General features: G+C 41.9%; 1 protein-coding gene and 1 long non-coding RNA gene across 15 annotated transcripts in view; both read left to right on the forward strand.

Annotated features, from left to right (window-relative positions):
* The window catches only part of LOC309539219, a 342,474-nt gene that overhangs the window by 215,190 nt on the left and 100,345 nt on the right, over positions 1-26,939 (forward strand). The gene's annotated exons all lie outside the window — the stretch shown is intronic.
* DLGAP1 (DLG associated protein 1) overlaps positions 1-26,939 on the forward strand; it is a 294,134-nt gene that overhangs the window by 206,557 nt on the left and 60,638 nt on the right. For all 14 annotated transcript variants that reach the window (XM_082235141.1, XM_082235134.1, XM_082235138.1 and 11 more), the window contains 3 exons: positions 2,940-3,154; positions 16,977-17,154; positions 21,841-22,081. In XM_082235141.1, coding sequence (XP_082091267.1) covers positions 2,940-3,154; positions 16,977-17,154; positions 21,841-22,081 — 634 coding nt within the window. The remainder of the gene's footprint in view (positions 1-2,939; positions 3,155-16,976; positions 17,155-21,840; positions 22,082-26,939) is intronic.

Below are 26,939 nucleotides of genomic sequence, written 5' to 3' on the forward strand. Positions count from 1 at the left end.
TTTCCTTGAAATCTGACGGGAGGGTGTTCTATAGGGCGGGTGCGACAACCAAGAAGGCCCTCTGCCTTTCTTAGACTTCATCTGTTGTTCTTGAGACATAACTAAAACTTAAAGGCTAAATATGGATAGCTCAGTTGGTTAGAGCATGCTGATGATGATGCCAAAGTTGCAAGTTTGATCCCTGTATGGGACAGCTGCATATTCTTACATTGCAGGGGGTTGGACTAGATTATCCTTAAAATCCCTTCCAAGTCTATGATCCTATCTTTTTGCTAAATTTAAAACAAACCCAGCTTTACTAATAATGAAAGAATACCATAGCATTTGAGAGGTTTGGTACAGGTTTTTAAAAGCATTAATGTGCATATAACATAAGGAAGTAAAAGCCTGAAAGGAGGTAATCTACTTTACCAACAAGTAGTTCCTGAAGGAGAAGGAATCAGAGAGGAGGAAAAACAGGTTTCCTTTCTGTCTGTCTTCCCCCACCCCTTCTTCGGGTAGTTTGTTGCATGTGGTGTTGCTTTAATCCCAGCAGTGTACATCAGATAACTGTAAAATTCAAGTTAGAGGAAAGAAAGATGTGTCGGTGTTTCTACTGCTGCTCATTTGGGATTCTTGGAAAAGTAAACAACAACAGATAAATAGTCTAATGTTGTCTCAAAGGGTTAGCACAGTTGCTGCAGAAGTGACTGAATGTTGATTGGCACAAGGACTTCTTTGCTTACCTTTCTCCTGCCCTCTGATCAAAAGATGAAGTAGCATATTTCCTTTGTGAACTACCATGAGTTCGCTTAAGTTGCCTTGTAAGCTGAAAATGTGTGAGAAGAAAGAAATGCATACCCTCCAAGTGTCCTGATTTTTCAGGGACAGTCCCAGAGTTACAAAAGCCATCCCAGCTTCTGATTTGATCCAGGAATGTCCCTGTTTCCTCCACCAGTGCCGCTGATGCTGAGTTCAGCAGGAGGATGAGCCGGCGCTTCTCCCTGACAATGGAGGTAGTGATGGCTACAGCTGCAAGGGAGCATCCCATTGCCTCTCCATAGCCTCTCCAAGATTGTGAAGTGGTTCCTGGCTTATAGAAGCAGCAGCTAAGATATTAGAATGCCAGACTGATGTAGCTTTTGGATTACTAGAATCTTCATATCTTATCTGCTTAACCAAATTTTTTATAAATTAACTATTTTGTGTAAGAAGCATTATAAGTCTCCATGTAAGAACTGGCCAATGAAAGCTGTGGCTACTCAATTCTTTTGTTTTTTAAGGAAATCTTCCACACATGCATTGGAGAGTCATATTGTATAAGAACTGCATGTTCTATAATTCCAAGGAACAGTCTAGAGTTTTTTGAGTGCATCTAGAACTGTAACATTTACAGTTTACAGGTAACACTAAGCCAAACCATGGCTTAGCACAATTGAGCAAACATGTAGATTCCTGGCCTTAGGATTTCTGCTGCAGCACGTTCCCATACCCCTGCCACTGTGCTACCCAGTGCTGCCTGGCTCATGAGCCCTGGTTTTGACATGATGTTGAGCCAAACCGTGGCATAGACCCAGACATAGCAACAGCAGGACTGGAGGAAGCACCCACACATTTGCTCATTTGTGTTAAGCCATGGTTTGGTTTAGCACTATTTGCAAACTGGGCCTATATTTTGCAAGCACTCCTCTTGCATACAGAGTAGCTCTTCTTTCAATATGACCGAATTTTGTGATAAACCGAGAAAGAAGAGGAATTATCTCTGCTAATGTCAGTTCTGCATCATCCCGTGCAGCACACAACAGTCTCCAAGTGCGTCACACTTGAATAGTTGTGAGAGGATAATGTTTGTTTGATTTATTGGATAAAGGGAAATCTCTCCTATACAGGTCTTGAGAAAAGCTAAGCCAATTTTCTCTGTCTTTGTAGCAGTACCTGCAATTACGTCACTTTCTTAGCTAGACTCGTATCCAGCAGGCAACGAAGCACCCACTCACTTCTTTTGAATCCTTCCCAGAAGCTGCTGTTTCTTCAGCTAAAGCTCTGACATAATCTATTTATAATACCCTCCAAATGCCGTTTGCAGATGACAATCCATCCTATGTGGGAGCATAGGGAAATGACTTGAGTGAATCTTTGGAATAAGATGGTTGGTGTTGTATCTGGACCTATTTTGCAGCCATGTCAATCAATAAAAATACAAAGGAAGAGCAGTACAAGATTGTCAGTATGTGCTACATTAGCCCTGCAAGGCTTCATCCAATATATATAACTACCATCAGTATTGTTGGAAGGGTATGTGAATAGATAGGTTCATACTTTCACTTTTGGTGGGAATGTCCAACAGTGCATGGTTGTTTTTTACCAGGAGGAATTTCTCCATATTCCCTTTAATTTCTAATAAAACTATGCTTCTTCATCATTTTGGATCTAATGACATGGGATTCCTGCATAAAGACCTTCTGAAGCAATTGTTTACAACAGCAGTCATGTAGAGCACACAATTAGAGGACTCCCAAACAACCTTCTAAAGAGCAGTAGAGGAATATAAATAAATTTGCTCTCAGTTTTTAAAGATGTTACAATGCCAGGGTTTCTGGTTTGTTTTTGTTTATTTCCTATGAGAAGGCACTTCAAGCATTTGATCATTTCCCAATGATATGCAACTGCTTATATGTACATTTTTTTCCTTAATATTATTTGGCTACATTATTTATACAAGTGAATACTCCACATTTAGTGTGCTTCTCTTTAGTTTTGTTCTAAATGCTGCACAAGCTCCCTCATGATATATTAAGGGCTGTAGTCAATTCTCTTTCTCCCCTAAATTAGTTAACTTGATATACTGTTAGGTGTGCTCTTCCTTTTTTGTTGCCTGTATTTTTAACTTTATTTCAAAAAATCCATATATATTATATGGAGGAATTTTTTTAAAGCATTGCATTTTGTTTGTATTACAGGTTCCTCAAGATGAATGGTCTGGGTATACTCCACATGGCAAAGATGATGAGATCCCATGCCGGCGAATGCGTAGTGGCAGTTACATCAAAGCCATGGGGGATGAAGACAGTGGGGACTCGGACACGAGCCCAAAGCCATCTCCAAAGATTGCTGCACGAAGGGAGAGTTATCTCAAGGCCACCCAGCCATCGCTTACAGAACTCACCACTCTCAAGTGAGACATTTTAAGAAAGAACCATTATTAACAATAGTGAAATTCATACTATGACCAATTCCATAACATTTCTGCACTAGCAAATAGGGATTGAGTAGGCATGGGCATAGCCCTAAATCAAGTAAAACAGTAGAAATGTTTAACAAACTGACCAATCACGTCAGTTCTGCCCCCCCCCCAAGTCCTGGCTATGCCCATGTGAGTAGGAGGTATCAACTATGGTGTTCCAACTATGTGCTGCTATGCCTGCTTACCAATACTGTACGTTTCAGTATATTTCAGACTAGGTGTCATAATACCTTGCAGAGGTAGGGAGGTGGGGTCTGCCACATTCTGAAACCCTTCAATACCATTTCTACTATTATTCTAGCAGCACTTATCATGAGTAAGGAATGTGAAATTAGACCTAATCCTATGTATTCTAGGCCTGTTAGACAGCAGCATACCATCCCTAAAAATTACCTTTTCTTTGGGTGTTATAGTATATGTTGTGTATGCGCATCCAGCTTGGTTACATCAAATCACAGCTCCTCGATAAGTCACATAGATGATATACAGGTTGGTTCAATTGTGTTTGTGTTTTTATACTGTTATCATTTGTCCAAGGCTTTGCCATGCACTGCAGTTGCCTGGGAATCAGCCTAGATGCCTTAGCAGTTGATAGAGGCCTTTTCAGCACTCAGGCTTTAGAATTTCCTACCTTTAAAGACCTGGTGGACAACCCCCTCCATACCTTTTTGAAATGGTTTAATCTTCCCCTATGTTGCTCTGTTATGTTAGTAGATGGCTGCATTATGTTTTCAATTTGTGACTGTAAGCTGCCTCAAAGGATCCACTTGAGCTCGTTTTATAAATGAATAAAATTAACACTTCACATTTTAGGTTTAACGTAGGCTGTAGGCAGAAGCACCTTAAAAAATACTTTTTAAAAAACTGTTGTACCCTTGACCCTAGAGACAAATGTTCGGGATGATCAGCTTCCCTCTTCTGGTAGGAGGAATTTAAGCAAGGCAAGGCCTGTACATTCAGATTATCTCAGCTTTTTCCTCTTTTCACCATGAGACTGAAGTGAATCAGCCCATGGTGAATCAGCCCACTGAGGAGGAAACTTTAGGAAGCTAAATTTGGCTTTCATGGCTTATACTGCTAACCTTGTTTCTCTAGTTTGTGCTGTGTGAGTTAAGGTAGCTGCTTGCTGACAGCTGTCTATTTTCTTGGGCATGGCTGACCTGAGACATTTTGCTGCCTCGGGCAATGGACAAGATCCCTTCCCTGCATTCCAGGTACAGAAGCTGATCAGATTGGCATTTGAAACTTTTTTCAACATTAGCAACAAGACAACATCTTCCTGAGGGCAGAGACTAGCTTAGGGGGCACAGTCTGGATGGATGGCTTCCAGCACCTCTGTGACCTCCTCACTCTACCTAATGATTAAGAAGCATGCCATAAGGCTCTGCAATGTTTCAGGTTGGGTATTCCCCCAACAAAACAGAGTAAAGCAGAATATTATTCAGGTCATTTTGCATGGCCCGAAGTTGTCCATTTTGAAAAAGATGGTAATCAGAAATGCCCAGCAAAAAGGTAGATGCAAAATCCTTGTGTTATCACAATTATATAATCTCACAGTAATGTGATATGATCTGTGTTCTTCAGTGTTCCACAATATACCTACTCTAGTGTTTAAAATAAAGTAGTTTGCTGGTTAAACGAGTTCTATAGTAGGTGAATTGTCTTCCCCAGAAACAGTGTCAAGTTGTTCTATCAGCAAGCCTCAGGTTAATATAAGTGTGCTTGTTTGTTTAATTTATAGTTTGCCATTGTGAAACAGTGAAGCACATGGTGCCCAGAATAGATTGTAGGAAAGATGACTATGCTGAACAGAAGTATACTCTGCAGCTATGAGTGTAGAGGGAATACTTCCAGAAACCTTATATTCTGTGGTCCAGGGGTCAGCAAACCTTTTCCGCAGGGGGCCGGTCCACTGTCCCTCAGACCTTGTGGGGGGCTGGACCATATTTTTTGGGGGGAATCCCCCCCAAGACTCTCCTCTCCCTTCCCCACAGCACTGGATGAGCCCCAGTGGCTGCTTACCTGTGCCTTGCGAGCGGCAGGGGCTGGCGGTGGTGGGACGATGAGCAGTGCAAAAGGACTGGCTCTGGAGAGGGGCTGCTTAAAATGGCACTCAGCCAACCGTGGCTCAACGAAGTCCAGCCCCCTTCCTTCTCTAGGCAGGGCAGGGAGAAGCCAGAAGGAGGGAGGGAGGAGGTGCCGCCGCGGTGTGTGTGAGGGAGAGGGGGGAAGAAATGGTGCAGCCCGAACAATCAGAATCCCCACACCGATCCATGCGGCGATTCCCAGACCGTCCATGGGCCGGATCCAGCCCCCAGGCCTTAGTTTGCCGACCCATGTTCTATACTCTGTTTGGACTTGAATGCTTTTTCTGGTTCTCATTCCTTATGAGTTAGGCTTCCATTGAGAAGATTCTGCCACACACAAATGGAGCATCCCTTCTTGATCTCAAAAGAGGGGGCAAATCATGCATAGTTCTTATCATTTATTCACAGAACTTCCTAAATCCACTGGGGTTGGATCTTACTTTCCCAGTTAGAAGTCACTATATTAGATATATTACAAATATAATTACTGTAAAACTTTGGATGGGAAGTGTTTTATGGTACACTGCCCTCTCTGTCCTTTTAATACTTCTAAAAAAATAATAATTAAGCCATGAGTAAAGAACCCACATTTTTTCATATTTTTTTTCATCCACTGTAGGAATATTCCCTCCTGCTCTTACAGTAATTTCTGCCCCATAAAGGTACTAAATGTCATGCTTTCCCACCCATCCAGTTGTTCTTCTCGTTCATTCTTTTCTGGGAAATGGTGGGGAAACAGAAAATTTCTGTATTGTTTCTGCTTTATATATGAGTAGCAAAATATAAAATCAGAGCTCTGCAGTAGTCAACTTATATAAGGAGAGGCTGTTTCTCCTGAATTTCACCCCCATCCCTTTCTAATCCTACCTCACAATCTCCCTCCTACAAGCTGTTCACCATGCCATCGTTTCCATGTGGTTAAAGAACACACTTTGAACGTTGTGGTTAAAATTCTGAATAAAACACAGCTTGCTCTGATCATGAAATCCACACCTCCGCTGCTCTGCTCCTATCATCCTACTAGGAAATGAGAAGTTGTTTCTTTCTTTCGGCTGGCAAAATTTGCCTGTGGTGGTGTTTTTTAAATGTTTTTCAAACAAGAAAACTGTTATAATTAAAATTGATTTGGGGGGAAATCTGTCCAGGATTAAAAAATTAGTTACCTTGGGGGGTGGGGGAGTTCATTATATAAATAGATGAGCAAAGCATGTTAACCAGCATTAACAAAATTATGTCCGAAACTATTTCCTAAAAAAAGGCACACTTTATTAATATATGCCAATTTATAGGGGTAGCATAAAAATCTGCGGGAGATTAGCAGCCAAACCTAACAAATTTATATACTTGCTAGTTAGCATGAGAAGGATCTAAGTCCACAGAGCTGTATTTCTGATAGGCAGGTATTCAGACCATAGAAATCCAGTTGGCATAGAGGGCTCCGTGTGATGTAATTTCCCCTCCTCTTCTGGAGAGGAAGGAGCGTACAGTCATACCTCATGTTACGTCTGCTTCATGTTACATTTTTTCAGGTTGCGTCCCGCAGCAACCCGGAAGTACCGGAAAGAGTTACTTCCGGGTTTCGCCACTCGTGCATGCACAGTAGCGCTAAATCGTGCTTCACGCATGTGCACAAACGCCAAATCGCACCGTGCACTTGTGCAGATATGGCACTTCAGGTTGCGGCCTTTTCACGTTGTAAACAGGCCTCCGGAACGGATCCCGTTCGCAACCAGAGGTACCACTGTATAGTACTTCCTGTTCCTCTCTCTTCCTTTGACCAGCACTGGATGTAGACTTGCTCCAGCTTTAGGCACATGCCTGAAGTTTGTTACACTGTAAATATAAGTATTTTACCTGCATGGTTTTTACTGCTGTCATGGCTGTGGAGCAATGCAAGATTATAAGTAAGTAAGTCATATTTTTACACTTACTTCCCAGGCTGTTGTCTGATTCTTTGTGAAGTGGGGTAAGAAGGCAGAAGCCAGCTTAATTCATAGCTGGACTTGCTCAAAACAAGGTTTTACAACCTAATTCCTATGTTTTTAATTTTGCTTCCAAGGATGGAATTTTGAAACTCTGTTCAACCCACACACATGGGTGCCTGGAGGGATAAATTGCAGTTAATATATCCTGTCCTACCCATTAAAAGCCATCCCACAAAATCAGCACACTTTAGGGGGCAATCATGGCTACTAATGCCTTCTTCGACACAATGAACAAAGACCAGAACTATATTATTTTCATCTAGTAGTCACTCAAAAGAATTCTTGATAATTATGCAAAAGGCAACAGATTGGTTGCCAACAGACCATCTGAAAAGATATGGGCTGCATACATATTATGTAGTACATTTAATGTACGGTACATGCCTTCCCCCAAAGAATTCTCCTTAAGGAAGACCTCACTGGACCCATGATTATAAATGATTATCACCCAGTGGCAGATGACCCCCATTTTGGCAAGGTGCTCAAGAAATGGATGCTATGTTTGGTGTTAAAGTAAAGGTAAAGGGAACCATGACCATTAGATGCGTCGCGGATGACTCTGGTTGCGGCGCTCATCTCGCTTTATTGGCCGACGGAGCAGGTGTACAGCTTCCGGGTCATGTGGCCAGCATGACTAAGCCGCTTTTGGCGAACCAGAGCAGCACACGGAAACGCCATTTACCTTCCCGCCAGAGTGGTACCTATTTATCTACTTGCACTTTGACGTGCTTCCGAACTGCTAGGTTGGCAGGAGCAGGGACCAAGCAACGGGAGCTCACCCCGTCACGGGGATTCGAACCGCTGACCTTCTGATCGGCAAGTCCTAGGCTCTGTGGTTTAACCCACAGCGCCACCCGCCTCCCTTATGTTTGGTGTTAGCATTAGGTTAAAGTGTAGCAGAACCCATTAAAAAAAAAATCTTAAGTGAGCCAACAGTATAAGGAGGGCTTCTTTAGGATTTGCAGGGCCTAGTGTAAGTTGAAGAGAAACTTCCAATTTAGCAGCCTGACTAAAAATGTTCATGAATCCATCAGGAGGGGAAAGCATGGCAGCCAAAATCCCTGTGCTTACTAGTTGGCTGGGGGGGGTAGTGGGTAGCAGAGGCTGCAGAGCCAAGTGAATAGGAATCCTGTTTCTACTGCCACCATCTCTCTATCAATTGGCTAAAAGGGTTGGGCAGGGAGATCTTTAAGCAGGCTGTGGCTGTCGGCAGGGCTTCTTGAGGCAGTGAGGCATAAGCCGCGTGGCATGCAAGACCCCCGCTCATTTATGTATTATTGAAATTCTGAAAATTCTGCTTGTGAGAAATACTGTGAAGTATATATGTCCATGGGGATGCTGCTGTACTTGCCCAAGCAAATATGAACATAGTGTTACAAGCCACCCCAATATCTCCCTAGCAGCTGGATGAAATTACAGAGGTTGCAGGCATGCGACTGAGGGTTAGTGTTTCCTTTGAAAAATTATGCAGAGGCTAGTGTCTTTCTGATATATGGTTTATTTACACATATATACAACCTGGAGCTTTCAGTGGAGGAAATCATGGCGGCAACAATAAGCCCAGCACCATTCTTTCTCTGCAGCCTCTCTTGCCCTGCAGGGCACAACCCACCTTAATGGTTCCCTCTGTGCTTGCTGGTTACATTACCCCAGCCCTAACCCCATAGCTTCTATACTAGCCTAAATTCTGGTCTGTCTTTTAACCCAGGGGAATATCCCTCCTTTGATGTGCTAGAGCTTATTACTAGAGTGGATTAGCTTGTCACACCTATTCACACTTAGCCCTTGAGAGAGGGAGGAAACCAATACATTTGCAAATGAGATTTGCCGTTTTCATCCCTTTGTGTTGCCTAAATAGCTTATCTCCAGGGGGTCACCTCACGAGGAAATTACCTGAGTTAATTGACTGCTACACTTGTTGATTCTATGGGATTATAATGTCCAACACACAACCCAGGAAGTGTGCCTAGGTTATTCACATATTAACAGTAGCTAACCCACATCTCAAATCCACATGAGCTATTACAAGTCCTAACATACCAGTTCTAATTAAATCCTAACATTTATTAAACCCAAGCATTTAGCACCCACAGATCTGTAACAATATGCAGATATAGAATGTTATAGAATGAGATCAGGAAGTCAGCTGAGATCCAAGAAAACAAGATGCTGAAAATTTTGATTTCTAACGTTTTTACATGGCTGAAGCATTGGTGGCTGCGCTGAAAACATTATCTGACCATAAATATATTTTTCTGATTAGCAACCATTATTTTTCTGATTCGCAACCATAGCAGGCACAGTATTAATTTTCAAGCACTGTAATACATTTGTATTCTTTGCAGAGTGGTATGTGGTATTTGTTACAGTATTTGCTTTTTTAAAAGAGTTTTTAAAGAATTTTTAAAAATTCAAGAATTTTCTAGTTTGTATAAGAAGTGGGTGTTATACAGTAGTGTAAACACCCACTTCACATACAAACTAGAAAATTCCTTGATATCGCCAAACAAAGATCACAAAAAACAAAAATATTATTGGTTGTTTAAAGGCTTTGAAAAGAAATGAAACTGTAAATAATCTTCGGTTGTCAGGGCTATTACCCTGACATACCATTATACCTGGTAAGGCTATTGCTTGTGATCCCAAAGCTATGCCTATGGGAGTCCACAGAGTCCAGCTAATTTTAATTGACTTTGTCATCTGTGAGCGCTTGCAGCCTTGTCCAGAACAATCCCCGAAACCTCTTTTTTATTTTAATGAAACCAGATTGGCAGCCATGTTTGTTTTTTACTCAGCAGGGTGACAGGGAAGCTCTCTGTACTTTACATGTTTTGAGAGCTGTCTCTAATATGAAAGAACTCTATGTCTGTCTGTCTGTCTGTCTGTCTGTCTCTCTCTCTCTGCATATCTGGCAGGTGGCACTGCAAATCTTCAGCAATAATATTTTGCTTTGATGCAATTTTAAATAATGTCTTAATGCATGCTCACCTTTACCCTGTCAGGAATACTACCCTGCAAACAATCCTGGAATTAAGTTCAAGGACATTATTATTATTATTATTATTATTATTATTATTATTATTATTATTATTTTCACACCAAAAATAGTGATAATGAAGTCTGTGTTAATTAGACACTTGCCTGCCAAACTCCCCTTTCAGTAATAATTCAGAATCTTCTTGTGATCTTTTGTATGGCAAAATTGAAGCATTGCAAGTGTAAAATAACTCCCAGGACCTCATGCATCTTGCTATCATTCCTCCCAAAATTAAAACTGAAGTGACATTTCCCCCTTGTATGCTGAGATAATTTTTGGTTCCGGGCTGTTTCTTTTTTACTTCAACAAATATAATGTTTTTCAGGAGAAGTTTCAAAATGGCATTTGTCATTGACGTAAAATATTTAAATAATTAATAAATAATACCATACATAATGCAGCTGAATTATTAAGGCACACCAAAACAACAGATGAATAAGTAGTGATTTCTTAGCAGTGGGGCATGTTTTTGTTTGAAGAGCGCATGGGTATCATTCAGTACAGACTCTCTAAGGCATTATATAGACAATGATTTTAGAAACTGGCCTGCTCTGTGATCTCTAGTCAGGCATGTTTGCTGGTTTTTGTAGTGCTCCAAGCAATAAAAACTTGGGTTTTTATCTTCCACATGTTGCCAAGAAGATGGAATAATATATATTTTTAAGTGGTATCAGATATACTTTACAAAATGTTACTTGAAATAAATGCATTAAATGCTTAATTAAATGCTAAAATAACACTTTATACAGGAGCTTCTTTATGGCCACCATATAATTTCATTTAGTGCAGCCTTTCCCAGCCTTCAGATGGACTACATCTCCCATCAGTCCCATCTGACATGTCTGAAAGGCATCAGGAAGGGGAAGACTTCTTGAAAACTGTAAAAGTACGGATTGTTAAAGAAAAGTTAACTCCAAAGGGATTGGGATATTGAAGATCCTTGTTTCACTCCCCACCCCCCACTGACCAAATCACACAGAGAATAATATTGGGGGATTTTGTTCTTTTCATTGCAAGCAACTTTAATAGCTTCTTGTTCCATAGAACAATCCACCAAAGTTAATTATAGTGTAAGAGCACTAGAAGGTCGAGTTTGCTTGCCCAGCATCTGCCACATCTTAAAAAGAACAGAAGCAATACACCTAGATTGAGAGTATTTTTTAATGTAGCATAAAACAAGAGAAGTGGGAAGACTGATTTGAACAAAAGGGTACAAATTGGGGGGGGGGGGTGTTTCCCTTCTGTTCCTGTCTCTCCTTGAAATCTCCCATGCAACCATAAGGAAGGTGATTCCATGTAGGGCTTTTATTTCTCTTGTGGAATAGCAATACGTGCGACTCTCTGCTTCCATAGGGGTTATCTCCCAGGGATTGTGCATGGAACCAAAATTGCATATGGTCATAACACATTAGCTTCAATGTTGGGTGAAATTGCCAAAGTCATTTTCCCCAGAACCATGCCCCCTTTCCTTTTTTTTAAATTGCCAAGTGCATAAAGCTGAATGTGCACAAGTTAAATGCATGTAAGTTGCAAGTTGTTACCTGTGTAGTGCAAGTCTGTGTCAAGGTCCAAGAGGGTTGATAAAGATCTCTTAGGTTTTCATATAGAGGAGTTTATAGATTGCTTTCAGAAGTTCAATGGAGGTTCTTTAACCTCAAGTACAAATTGCAGGAGGGCCACTGGCAGCCACAGTGGCGTAGCGTGGGGGGTGCAGGGGGGCCCGGCCGCACCGGGAGCAACATCTGGGGGTTAGGGTTAGGGGGCACAAATCCACGGGTTAGGGGGCGCAAATTACTTGCCTTGCCCCGGGTGCTGACAACCCACGCTACGCCACTGGGCAGCCATTAATCCTTTCCCTTCATTTGTTACTGACAAAAATATAGCATGATACAAAACTTATTTTTTAATTTTGTAAATCTATACCTTGGTTTTTAAGAACTATTTGCATAAGAGCAAAATATTATTGCTGAAGGTTTGCAGTACTAGCTGCCAGATAATCAAAGAGAGAGAGAGAGAGAGATATTTCATATTGAAGACAGCTCTCCAAAACTATTTTTATCTGAGAGATAAAAGATACAAGTCCCTATATTTTATATCATATCATATATCATCTCTGGAGAGAAAAAGCAGCCTTTAGTTGCATGTAGTTTTGCCCTTAATGTAAATGCTCCCTTGTAACTCTTGCCATTCCTTTTGAGATGTTTGTTTACATTATTTACATTCAGGACAGTATGCTCCTCTTCCCCATACCTTTAAAGTGCTTGTGAGGCATATTCTGCATTTGCCATAGTTTGACCTGCATGCTGAGTGTTGAAAGGATGAGCAGTTAAGACATGAGCAGATGGTCCCTTGCAATTCCAGGGAGGATAGACAGAACAGATTTTAAAGGTTAAACAAAAGTGTGATGTTCCTGCTTCAAGAACAGTTTTCTCTCTGGATACTTTTAGACAGCATGTTTGTAATTGGCTCCCACAAAAGACACCCACAGCAGGGAATTATTCAGGCATATTTCTGTGGCTGTTGCCTCTTGACAATCCACATTAGATGCCCCTGTAGGCTCAGCTTTGGGCTAAACATTTGACTATTGAGCAGCTACTGAAGAAATTAGTCAAATATTTGTGGCTGTAGTAATATGGTAAGAACAAAAAACCCAAAATACTAGTTGAATGTCAAGGGTGGTTCCATAAACGCTTTGTACAGGGTTCTTCTCTACATTTCTTCCTTCATTGGGTGTCGGATCAGTCCTTAGCCTCTCTTTTCTTGCAGGACTTCAATGAATAGTATGTTCAGTGATTAGATTCGGTGGAATTCATATTCATCATACTGCACAGACTTCTTCCTAGAGGAGAGTGTTCTCCTTAACTGGATTTCAAGTCATGAGCTTGGGTGTGAATCATCTTCTCAAGCCCAACTTTTTCACACTGGTTCTCCTAAAAGTTAGGGGGTTCAGATGAACCCAGTCACATGTTAAAAGAATGTAAGAGAGCATCACATGGGCTGGCCCCACTGCTGATGCAACTGGTGGCCACCGTTATCCTCAGCCACCTGTGCAAAGGGGTCCTGTGCGCATATTGACATACGCATGTAGACTTCCTCCATAGAAGTCCCTTTGCATAGTCAAGCTCTTGTGTATAGGCATCCTCTTCTCATAGTTGCTGAATTGATTGGCTGAGGGCCTGATCACTTAACATCACCCAACTTTCTCCCTCAATCCTTAAGGGAGTTCATGACTAGTAAACTTGAGGCTTATTCCAGCTATTGTGTCTTTTGTTGCTCTGGAAAGTTCTGCACTTCTGGAAAGTTTTGGGCTCTTCAAATGATTACTTGACAATTTTATTGGGGTGAAGGCAGACAGTCATTTTAAAGTGAGTTGGGAGTAGTTTGAATACATATTTTCTGCGTTCTGATTTCATTTCAGGAGAGATAAAATGTGTTCAGACCACCTCCATAATACAGTGCCTATCTTAATTCTTTGGATCCTTCCATGTGTGCACAGGAAGAGAGAGAGAGACAAACAGAAATCAATTAATTCCCCCTCTTCTCCCCAACCAGATATAATTCTGTAGTGGAAATGACAAGTGGGCAGAATGATCAACGGTTTTTGAAATGCATTGCAAACAAACATGTTTTTCCTTGTCATGGCCACTGATTAGTATGCACATTTTAAAATGCACAATTAGTATGCATATTTGTTCAGGAAATATATGAATTGCAAATGGAAAACTTGATTTAAAACAAAAACTAAATCAGCGATTTAATTTGCTTAGATTTAAATCCTTCCTCTGTCCTTTTTTGTTTAGAATATATTTGGGTCATTTCCAGCCATAATTCCATCATTAATGGTGAATGGGGTATGACCAAGAGGTGACAAATAGCCACAGGCTGGATGTGGCAACTTTATCCTGCCTCCATGCAGCAGCTCTGCCAAGCCTACCATCTACCGTCATGATGACACCCAAATACGTTCTAAACAAAACGAAGCCATTGCAACATAGAGAAGATGGATAAATCTGATGAATGAGTTACGGGGCAGTAGTTTTAGCCTGCCATTTTGCAGCTCTACCAAGTTTTAATCAAGATGCAGAGAAAAGGTTTTTAAGAAAAACAAAAAATGTTTCTAATATTTTAGCATTTCTTTCCTGTGCTCCGTTTCCAATGCAAACTGAGGGAGGAGGCTAGAACCGAATGGGGTCAGGATCCATTGAGGCTGAGCTGCTTTCCCCACCCTCCCTCCCTCCCTGCAGCCTTCTCCTCATCCCTTGCAGTAGTGCCTTCCACCTGTGCCATCTCCCCATCTCTCCCCATAACCCACCACAGTACAGGCTGGCCACTGTAGTGCTGGTGTGCATGCACTGACAGTGGGGTTGCAGTTGAGAAGGCATTTCTGGACTCCAAGGAATGTGTGGCACTGCCTACGGGCAATGCATTCCTTGGAGGTTGGATGTGCCCACCCGCTTTGTGGATCCTGCCTCCCAGGACAGCCACCTCACTTTACCTTGGCTCAAGGGCAGGCGGGCTCTGTTTAAATAATAGAGTGGGCCCCTTCAAAGGCACCTGCCAGGTTTCAGTCTCCTGGGTTGGTTTGCACCTTCCACCCCCACCCAATCAGTGGTCCTGGATCATTGTTTTGTAGTAACTATCTCTAGGGACTATGTGTGGATTACCTCTGGATTAGCATGTGCCGATCAGCTTTGATGTTTTCCCAAGGAAGTACATCCTCATACAGAACCTCACCCTTTCATGTAAAACTTGGTTCTCACAATTATCTGTACTCTACATTTCCCTGCAGATAGAAGCATATTGATTATCTCCACTTCAGTCTCTTGTATACTTGTCAGAAGAACATATCCAAGAAACACATTGGTTTCTTATCACATTCATTTAATGAGACCCTTTACCAGACAAAGTTACTTGGTCATGGGTGTTGTTTCAACTGTGATAACTGTTATCATTGTTCAATTTGGTTATGTACAGTGGTACCTTGGGTTACAGATGCTTCAGGTTACACACTCCGCTAACCCATAAATAGTACCTCGAGTTAAGAACTTTGTTTCAGGATGAGAACAGAAATCTTGCTCCGGTGGCGCGGTGGCAGTGGGAGGCCCCATTAACTAAAATGGTACCTCAGGTTAAGAACAGTTTCAGGTTAAGAATGGAACTCCAGAACGAATTAAGTTCTTAACCTGAGGTACCACTGTAGTTTTTAATGTGTTTTATTTATTTTTATGATTACTTTGCTATGTTTGCAATTATGTAAATCTTTTCATATTGTAAGCTACCTTAAGCATTGTTTTAACTGTGGAAAGGCAGCATACAAATAAAATGATGACGATGATGATCATCTCCAGTACTTACTGATTCTTCTGTTTTGGATGTATCCCATAGTTTAAGAACAGAATGAATCACTAAGTAGCAAAGACCTCATCTGCTACCTGTACACATCATTGCATATGTTATATAAGCTACAATTCATATGCAAGTATAGCTACAAAAGTTTTGCAGGTATGTGCTGATGACTGCTGTTGTGAGGGGGTAGATAAGCTTGCCACAAGCCTTTTGACATGAACTTAGCAAAAGGATACTTTTTATTTTCAAGCGTAGAAAGACATCAGTGCCAAGAAATAATAAAAAGGTATTCGGCAAGACAAGTATTCATGGTATAGCCTTTAGAAACATTAATATTTTATATTAATAATGTTTCTAAAACACAGGATTGGCTATTCCATATATATATATATATATATATATATATATATATATATATATATTTGCTTTCGTAGATTTTCACGGGTACAGGAATGCAGGTTTTGGTGTCTTCGGGTGTCTTCCCGTGTAAGAGTCGGGGTGTCTGTGCGACGTTTCGACGAGGTCTCACTCGTCATCTTCAGGCTGGTGCTTTCGGCTTCTTGTTACTGGAACCAAATGTCTATTTCTGCCCCATGTCCTTCAGGAATTGGCTTAATATGACACAGTTTTCATTAGCTGCTCAGTTCTACTGCCTTCCATTTCATCAGTTCAGAATTCCATGGAAGTTACCTCTATGATATTCTTTAAGGTTTCGTGACTTGTTTCTGCAACTGCGCTCCTCTTTGTTTCCTCAGTGATCAAAACACAGGAAGATGGATCACACCTTGATCACTGAATACAGTTCGCTTCTCAAAAACTAAAAAATAATGCTTTTTTAAAAGTCGATTTATTTTTATACTTCCCTCACTTTAAAAAAAGAGGCACCTATTGCAGTCTCATTGTGTTAAACTGATGCTATTGCACTGCTTGTCAAGATGCCATGATGGAACTAACCACTTGGGCGGTTATTACAACAAGAAGCCTTGCTTTAGACTGTGCTGTCAATAAGTGTAATGCAGATGATGCTGTTGTGACAGGCTTGTCCTTAGAATTAGAAGGAAGATGACTTGAGCAAATGAACTGGAACAGCCCACTTCCTCTACTGTACTGTACTGAATTTATAAATGACATGCGGATACTTGGTTTTTTTGTGTGCAGTGTGTGTGTGTGTTGGGGGGCTGTACATTATTTTGCTTGGAACCTATGTTCACTCATGTTGCAAAGTATTGTCAGTGCTGATCAGCAGTTAGAAAAGTAGATATGATGGGATGACTTCTTCGTGCTTTTTTTCCTTCAAGGATATCTAGTGAACATTCTCCAAAGCTTCAGATCCGAAGCCACAGTTACTTGAGGGCAGTGAGTGAAGTTTCAATCAATAGGAGTTTGGATAGCCTGGACCCTGCAGCTCTGCTGACTTCTCCCAAATTTCGTTCCCGGAATGAGAGCTACATGAGGGCCATGAGCACTATTAGTCAGGTGAGTGACATGTGTGCAAAACTGAGAAAACAAGGTTGGCATCAATTGCCAGCCTGAGTAGTTCTCAAGTGAAAGCAAATACGTGATTAATTGCATGGCTAGATTTTTTAAAAAACCAAATCCTCAGTATTCCATCCTACTCATGATGGGGGTATGCTGATAGAAACAGGCTGGATTTCAATGGGTGGGTTGACCAGGGGCAGCAAACAGGTTTAACCACCACCTGAATGCAGTTCATAATTGTCCTCCTTCACTATTTTCCCCTTTACTTTCTTTGAAATGTTCACAGTTGCCATTTACATCTACAGTCGTACCTTGGAAGTCGAACGGAATCTGTTCCAGAAGTCTGTTTGACTTCCAAAATGTTCGGAAACCAATGTGTGGCTTCTGATTTGAAATATGTTTAAGACTTCCTCCTGAAGTATGAGCTTTTTTCTTTGAGAAAATGATGCACCCAGTTGAAGTTACTATGAACAGAGCCAACCTAGATGCCTTCCTTCTTATCTGAGCTCCTTTCATTGAATACATACATACATATTTTAATTACAGATAGCCGTGTTGGTCTGCCATAGTCAAAATAAAAAAATTCCTTCCAGTAGCACCTTAAAGACCAACTAAGTTAGTTCTTGGTATGAGCTTTTCGTGTGTATCTGAAGAAGTGTGCATGCACACGAAAGCTCATACCAAGAACTAACTTAGTTGGTCTTTAAGGTGCTACTGGAAGGATTTTTTTTATTTTATACATATTTTAAATCTATGCTGCCTTTCCACAGTTCAAACCATGCTCAAGGCAGCTTACAACATGGAATATTTATATATAAGTGCAACACAACAAAAGAGGTCATAAAGAATATAACATGAAAAACAAAACACAACCAAACTGAACAATTTCCACATAAATCACAAAATTTAAAGATATGAAACACCAACAGCAAAATGCCCATCCAAGAAAGTCCCCAGCCCAAAAGTCTGTTCAGCAGCCTCAGTTTTTGTAGCTGGAGTCAGTCAGGGCCCTGCCTTCCCACGCCAGGTAGGAAAAGGCCTGCAAGGTAGAGAGTATATCTTTCAGGACTCACAGCCAAGATGGAATATACCTGGGATCTTGATACGCCAGTAGCACAAGCCCCAAACTACAAGAGTACAAATGCTGAAGCCTTGTGATTTCCCCCTCTCATTTATTTTGTGTGCCTTACTTTCACTATCTGAAGTTTTCATAACAATGTGCCATATTCATCATTGTTCACCCTTGCTGTGCTTGTTTTATGTCTAGATTTTAATTATTTTGTTTTTGTTTATTTCTTTGCCCCCCCACTCAAAATGTAAAGAAATGATAAAAATAAAAGACTTAAGTAAAGTTTTAAGGTACAGTGGTGCCCCGCAAGACGAACGCCTCGCAAGACGGAAAACCCGCTAGACGAAAGGGTTTTCCGTTTTGGAGGCGCTTCGCAAAATGAATTTCCCTATGGGCTTGCTTCGCAAGACGAAAGCCCATAGGGAAATCTCCGGGACAGCGGGGAAGCGCAGCGCATCTTCCCCACTGTCTTCGGACCTCCTCCAAAGGCTGGCAGTGGGGCGGAGAGACCTCCTCCCACCGCCAGCCTTCGGAAGCCTGCTCCAAAGCCTGGCGGTGGGGCGGAAAGACCTCCCCCTGCCGCCAGCCTTTGGAAGCCTGCTCCAAAGCCTGGCGGTGGGGCGGAAAGACCTCCTCCCACCATCAGCCTTCGGAAGGATGCTCCAAAGCCTGGCAGTGGGGCGGAAAGACCTCCTCCCGCCGCCAGCCTTCGGAAGGATGCTCCGAAGGCTGGCGGCGGGAGGAGGTCTTTCCGCCCCACCGCCAGCCTTCGGAAGCCTGCTCCAAAGCCTGGCGGTGGGGCGGAAAGACCTCCTCCCACCGCCAGCCTTTGGAAGGCTGCTCCGAAGGCTGGCGGCAGGAGGAGGTCTTTCCGCCCCATCGCCAGCCTTCAGAAGGATGTCCTGAAGACTTGCGGTGGGAGGAGGGTTTTCCTTCCCACCGCCAACATTCAGAATGCTGTTCTGAATGTTGGCGGTGGAGAGGAAAAACCCTCCTCCCACCGCAAGCCCCGGGAACAGAGGAGAAGCGCTGCGCCCCTTCCCCTCTGTGCCCGTACCTGTCCTGAAGGCTTGCGGTGGGGAGAAAAGCCCTTCTCCGCACCGCCAGCCTGGCAAGCGGTTTCCATAGGAACACATTAATTGATTTTCAATGCATTCCTATGGGAAACCGTGCTTCGCAAGACGAAAAACTCGCAAGAAGAAAAAACTTGCGGAACGAATTAATTTCGTCTTGCGAGGCACCACTGTATTCGGTTGCAATACATTTATAGCTTGAAAATAAGTAGCCTGTTAATTATCTGTGATTGTGTACAGTTACTTGTGATTTCATGTGTGAATACTGTAATATTATCTGTGTATTTTTCTTATGGCTGCAATATGATTCATTCGCTTCCATGTTAAACAGAGCAAGCTTATTTTCACCTATGACTGAAGGCTTGGAAAAGCAGATTCCTTCATTTTAAAAGTCAGAGGATAAATGATTCAAATGTATATTTCAAACCTTATCATCAAGACCCTTTCTCTCTCTCTGGGTAGGCTGACACATGGTTTCTGAGTACTTAAAGTTGGCAGTACTAAATGAATTCATTCCTACTTTACCAATACACCCACTGCTAGTGTGGAAGGCGGAAGCTTGAAAGCCAGCTGGCACAAAACAACTGAAGAGAGAGGCATTTTTATTTAAGGAACCGAAGTGTGCGTGCACACATACATATTCGCAAATGGATTCTTCTGTGATGGTGCAGGATAATTTTCCCCTGCTAAGCTACAACCCACCTGTAAACCTTTGGGCCCACAATGTGGTTGCCAGCCTTGCTTTTTGAACACAATGTGACACAACGGCTTATTAAGTGGTTGAATTCTGTTTTGTCTTTGAATAGAAACCATCTGTCAGCCCCCCCCACCAATCTTGGCTCAAAACTCAGTCATTTAGTAGCTGTTTGTGTCACTAGTGGCAATGGTTGGCAGCTTTTAGCTTGCTTGAGGGTTTTTAGAGGATCACTAGTGGGTCTTAGCAGAGCAGTCAGAAATTCTTTCATTGACATTAAGCATTTAGGGCCAAGATAGATGTTATGGGAAATGTATCATCAAAACCAACCACATTACATTGCATTTAATTCTCCTTCTACCCCAGGTAACAAATAGAAGTTATATCCATTGTAACATCATAGCATTCTGTGTCCCTCACTCCTGCATCACAGTGTGGGCTGCCAGTGATGCTGCTGTGAGACATGGTGAAGCAACATTTCTAGATGTTACGGATGGGAAATATAGAAACGGATGTGTGCCAGTCATTTTCAGCAGCAGATATGCATTTTCCATTACATCTTGTTTGGCCCTTTATTATTTGTTTGCTTGCTTGCTTTGAAATTTGGGCCCAGAGGCAAAAGAATCCCAATTCCTTCCCAGGAAGAACCCATCACATGCAACTTATGGCAAAGGAAAATGCTAATTGGCAGGCAATTAAAGACTGGAGTGGTTCTGAGTAAAACATTTGCACACTGCAATAGACAGTGAAAGGATGAGAAATGAACAAGGCCAAGATAATGTGTTCATCAGGACAGAGTCATGAGCTATTGTGGCTAACATGCTTGACTTGAATGTGGTAAATCCATGTTCAAATCCCCACTGAGTCATATTGAATGATTTTTAGTTCTTAGCTTGTTGTTTTTTATGTAGAATCAAGTTTTATCCAACAAACATCCCATTAACTCGAGAACTTCTGCCTGTATAACAGGACCTCTCCCTCTCCTTTCCTCGTTCCACCTGCACACACACACACCCAAATCAGTTCTGAGTTTCCCCACAACCCTCCAAAGCAGATTGGAGGCAGGGACAGAAAGAGGAAGTCCCATTGCACAGGCAGAAGACCTTACACTAGCAGGATGACTTTGCTCAATACAACCCAGTTTGTTTTACTGAAGCTGTGATTTCGCATTTTATACTTTGCATTTTGTCTTATTGGTTGTTTCACCATAATAAACAGCTGACTGAGCAAGTTTACATGCTGTTGTGTCAAATGCTTTAATAAAATTCAGGCTATTTAGGCAGCTTAGAAACCAAGTATGATACTCTGTTTTTGTTTTTTTTAAAGAAACTTTTAAAAAACCTTTTCTCTCTTCCTCTCTCAAATGATGGTTCTTTGAGATGTTATTCTCTACAAATTTCAGATTAGAAATTATCCTTTTAATTTAATTAAAGCTGACACCAGTGCTGGAATATGACTTTAAAAGCTTGGGGGACTTAACTGTGGCTTTGCATAATTAAGCTTTCAGCTGGTTCTTTGCTACTTTGCCAGGATAGATCTTTTGTGCTTGATATAGGCAGTTTCCACCATATTCTAGACACTAGAGAATAAAAAAATGCAAAATAGTTAAGCTGATACTCTTTGGTGCTGGATCATGCATGTGTTTCATCGATATATATGTATGTTTTGAAAGCTGGAGTGATCCAAGAGGAAATGAGTCTGGTAAAATATATCTTCTTAACTGTTTTGTGATGCTTTATCATGGGGATGTAAAGTTTTGTTCTGTCTTTTCCCCTTTGGTATTAGATGGTAATGCAAGCTGGACGGCTCTCTTGGATATAATTAAACTGCCTTCTCTTTGCCTGCAGGTGAGTGAGATGGAAGTAAATGGTCAGTTTGAATCAGTCTGCGAATCTGTATTCAGTGAGCTGGAGTCTCAAGCAGTAGAGGCCCTGGATCTGCCAATGCCAGGCTGCTTCCGCATGAGGAGCCACAGCTACGTGAGAGCCATCGAAAAGGGCTGTTCCCAAGATGATGAATGTTTGTCACTGAGGTCCTCGTCCCCCCCACGCACAACCACCACTGTGAGGACCATACAAAGCAGCACTGGTGAGTAAATAAGACAGAAGTGGGCTCAACCAAGGTATCATTGAACACTGATTCCCAGCATTGTCCCTGGAGACTGCTCTCAGCCTTCCACTCTTTTGCTTGGAACCCTCATAGGCATTCCCAGAGCAGAAACACTGAGAGCAGTGTAAAAGCCTCTGGTTTGCTTCCACGGGTATGTTGAGAGATGAGCCAATCTGGGGAAAAGATGGATTAATGAGGAGAACTGCAGAGAGATAAAGTTGTACATGTGGAGAGGGTGATGGTATGTGTGCTTCAGAAATTTGAAAACTTTATTATTTACCTTTTTTTTAAAAAAGGGAGTACAGTATTTCTCACTAATAACATTTCATAAATACACATTTATTCTTGGCAATTTCCTATCACTTTCATAACACATGTTTCATAACACATGTAAGATGAGTTCCAGATTGCGTCTTCATGCTGTTGGCACACAAACTCAGTGTATGTTTTCTGAATGCCCACACTGTATGTACAATATAGGAATTGTAGCTCTCTGTGTACTGCTGTGCATTAAATGCCTTTCAGACTGAATTTCAGATTATTGTATAGTTGGGAAATGTGCAATATATAGAAATTTTCACACTGACTAACCCAACAAATGCATGTGAAAGCTGTACAGGGTATGTGACAGCAATATCAGTTATCCCACCGACTTCCGGGTTGACGCGATCTGGAAATGGCGGATTCCCTCCGAGCTGCGGAGGGAATCGGCTCTACCGAGGACGGGTCTTTGCCGCGCCGGCGACGCGGGGACCCTTAAAAACCGCAGGCGCGGAATCCTGCGGACTGAAGACTCGGCGGGTGCCTTAAGCGCCCCCCGATCCACGAAGAGCCTTTTTAAAGGCTGCGGAGGGGATACGGGGGTGGCGTGGCACTGAGAGTCGATCGCTACCTCGGTGGGGTGAAGCCGCGAGCCATGACCAGAGAGCGCTGACTTCCTTCCTTGAAAATCTGGACTGAAAGAATTACCCGTGAGTAAGACGGATTGGGACTTTAAAAATTTTACCCTGAATTGGAGACGACCGGGGGGGTGCTAAAAGGAAGTCCGCACCCCCTCCCTTGCAGACGATCTAAGCAACGACATAAGAGCTAAGCTGGAGAGCCTACCCTTGGTGGGGTGAGTTAAAAAGGACACTAACTTTCAAGATTTAGCTAAAGGAAATTTTGTGCTGGAGAGTGGAGTTTTGGAAACCCTCTTTTTGTTTTAAACAACCCCCCCCCCCAGGCTCGGGAACGTCCTGCCTTTGTGCCTGTGTAAGAGCTGCAGAGTTTGACAGCTGTCAAAGCTGTCAAACGGGCAGTTTAAAGTGGAAAAATCGCTATCTAAGACCCCTCTGGACTAAGATAATTGAGCCAAAATTGTTGGAAACAAAGTAATAATAATAAGTTAAAGGGCTGTTGGACAAAAGACTAATAAGTAACCAGATTCCCCCTAGGGGGAATTCTGTGAAACTACAATGGATACAATGGCTGTGGATGGAAAGTTACTAGTGGAAATCGAAAGGATGTTTCAATTGGTGGGAATTTTACAAGAGCAGAGCTTGGCCATGAATAAACAACTTATGACTATGACCTTGGGAACAGGCAACTCTGCTGTCTGTATTGAGGACCTGAATGAGAAAGAATCCACAGCTGAATGGGAAACAACATTTACAGAGGTGGAAGAGACTAAACAAGAAAAAGAGAAAGTAACCTTGGGAAACAACAACCAAAAGCAGACATCTGTGGAATACAAGCAAGGAGACTCTGGGAACATATCTACCACAAGTCTGCGAAAGACGCAGAAGAAGAAGGAGGAGGTCCTGGGACATTATGGAATACAGGAACTTAAAACAAAGAAATATGATTGGGGCCTCCGTTTGGACTTTGATTCTGAAGATACAGGCTTTGTGGAAATTTTCCAGCAGTTGCTTTCAAATCTCCTTGTGGGAAGAGAATATACTTTGATGGTGAAAGAACTTTTTCCAGACTCGACGACTGACATAAAGGACTACCAACAAGACCGGCGGAGAGGGACTGAAAGAGACTTGAAAGCCTCGGACGTGAGGAACCCAGGCTGAGAATCTCGACTTTGGATTTCTATTGGGAAGGGACAAAAACCGGGGATGGGAGGGAGGGAAGAGGAGATTCTTAAAAACTCTTAAGACTTTTAGGTTTGGTTATTATGACTTTTAATTAAGATAAAATGAAAAATCGATGGAAGAGAACTTAAGTCCAACTTAGGAAAATCAATTTTTTTTATTATAAAAGAGGTAATAAGATGAATAAGATGGTTAAGAGGAGAAATACCAACTTGCTGATATAATTTTGGGAATTGGGATGCACGAGGGGGGGTGGGGGAAGTCAGGGAACAAGGTTATGAAACGAGGATTTGCTGAATTTATACATGTTTTTGTTTTGTGTTATTTTTGTGTGTGTTTTGTTTTTATAAAAGCGGAAAACCCAATAAAAAATTTAAAAAAAAATATCAGTTATCCCACCCCCAATCTATTCTCAGCATTGCAAGCCTGTGTTTGGTATGTAGAAATCCTTCAAATCAGATTGTTTCAGACAAAAATTGAGCCTGTTGTGGTGAACAGAAAACAGGGATAGTTCAGAACAAAAGAAAGGGTTTGTTTGTCTTTCTACTCATCTGTAGGAATGCATGAAGTACTCATACTTGTGTAACTTCTAACTTTTTATATGAGGGATAAATTAGTGTGCAGTCTGGCAATGACCTTGCTATTTGAAACTCAAATACAAATGCGGAATTTAAAAAGGTTTGTGTGATTTCATCATTCAATAATGACACTTCATAGATTCATTGTAAGGTACGTGGTATGCATTATCATCACGATACATTTTTCCACCCAGGCTTTTGGCCTTCAACTTGGAGAGGTTTAAATATTGTGGTCTCTTTTAGTGGGAAGGATATGTTAGACCAGGCATAGGCAAACTCCGGCCCTCCAGATGTTTGGGACTACAATTCCCATCCCCCCTGAACACTGGTCCTGTTAGCTAGGGATGATGGGAATTGTAGTCCCAGACATCTGGAAGGCCGAAGTTTGCCTATGCCTGTGTTAGACTGATTGAGATATATAAACTAGAATATATTTTCTAGTTTAATTTTTGTGTTATGTTCCAAGTTGCTTTGAGTTTAAATTTTGTTTAAAAAGTAACTAGTAAGTCCTAATAATAATATCTTCTAACAACTTACACTGGAGAGTTGCTACATGATGCCCACTTGGTTTCTTTTCTGTTAGGATAGAACCAAAAATAAAAAGAGAGAGAGAGAAAAGGAAAAGAAGTTTCTGGGTGGTGTTCAACTAAGTCTTACTTAGAGTAGAGCTACTTAAATTAATGGACCTAACTTAGATCAGACCCATTTAAATTAATGACTGAGTGAAGCTTAGTTGAATTCCACCCTCTGTGTTTAGGTGCATTCTGGAATTGCTCTTTTGCACCGCAATGAAAGTGATTTGAGAACGTTTCTCAACACAGATCTGAACACAAATCTTCTGCTGTGGATTCCACCCACAGTATAATGACAAGAACATCCTGAGGATAAGAGGCAAGGGGAAATGCACTCATGAGCGAAGATGAGTCAGGAAGTGGAACCATGCACACTGTCAACCCACAGGCATCAATCCCATTAGTGCTGGTGCCGTACCTGGAGATCTACCTTGTAGATGTGCTGAAGCACAAAGAGATGATGCCATTGCTGTACTCTGATGCCTTGTTCTTCTAACAGTCCTTTCCCCTACTTTCCTCCCCACCTATCGTGGCCAGCAAGACTCTAATTTTCTACCATAGCAGGTTCAGCAGGAGGCTGTTCAAAGGGACTAGTGGAAGAATTAGGCGGGAGAGATTGTTGTTGCAGTATCACTGCCTCAGAGCCCTTAAACATACAGGCACCATTTACAGCCAAAGGACTTGACATTCCTGGTCAGTCGTGCCCAGGTTTAGGAGAGAGGTTGTGGCTGATGAGCTTTACAAGAGATTTCTGACATTATCAAGGTTTGTTGGATTCTGTGATGCCTTGCAGCAACAGATTTTCAGTGAAAGACCTTTTGCAATATAAAAAAACAACAGTAAAACACTGCTTATATCTTTGAGCAACAAAGCACCTATAAAGTCTCCATTGTTGCTGTTCAAAAGAAAATGTGTGTGATGCCATATGGGTGCGTGTAAAAGGCAGTGATCACCCTAAAACATTTGTTGCTCTTCCCACATCAAAGCAATTGGAAAGAAGAGGATTATTGGAAATGGAAAAGCATAGGTTTTGCTCTAGGCTCCTGTGGGCAGAAAATGCTCAAACTGAGATTGCTTAGAGCTTTATAGACTAAACTCATCATGTTGAACTTGACTCAGAGGGAATAGGAAGTCAATGCAGTTGTTGAAAAATTAGCTTAATACCTTCAGCTTCCTAGCACCACTTAGCAGGGTGGCAGCTGCAATCTGAACCAGATGTGATTGCTGAACGAGCTTCAAGTGCATCCCCATGTGGCTTGCTGAAGTACTTCAGGCCAGAAGTGGCAAAGGCACATAATGTCTGCACCTGAAAGAAAGGGCAGCAGTTGCAAATTTCGTTGCCTTTTCTCAAATGATGAAGTTTCATCACATGCATACAGGCTCAGTCATACTGACTCATGCTTGCCCGGTGCTATCTCCACTGATTCTACCTTCAGTTAAGGACCCCATTAAGACTGCCACCTTTTTGGTTTTTAGGTGCTTTTAATTTCTTCATTAACAGGTGAGGAGCGGGAAATCAACAGATGCAGTTTTCCCCATCACTGCATTTCCATGCAGACTTTAAATGAGTTGTGACACAGAAGCTGTGCAGGAAAATGTTGGCAAC

This window comes from Podarcis vaucheri, assembly GCF_965113315.1.
Source record: "Podarcis vaucheri genome assembly, chromosome: 8".
NCBI lineage: Eukaryota > Metazoa > Chordata > Lepidosauria > Squamata > Lacertidae > Podarcis > Podarcis vaucheri.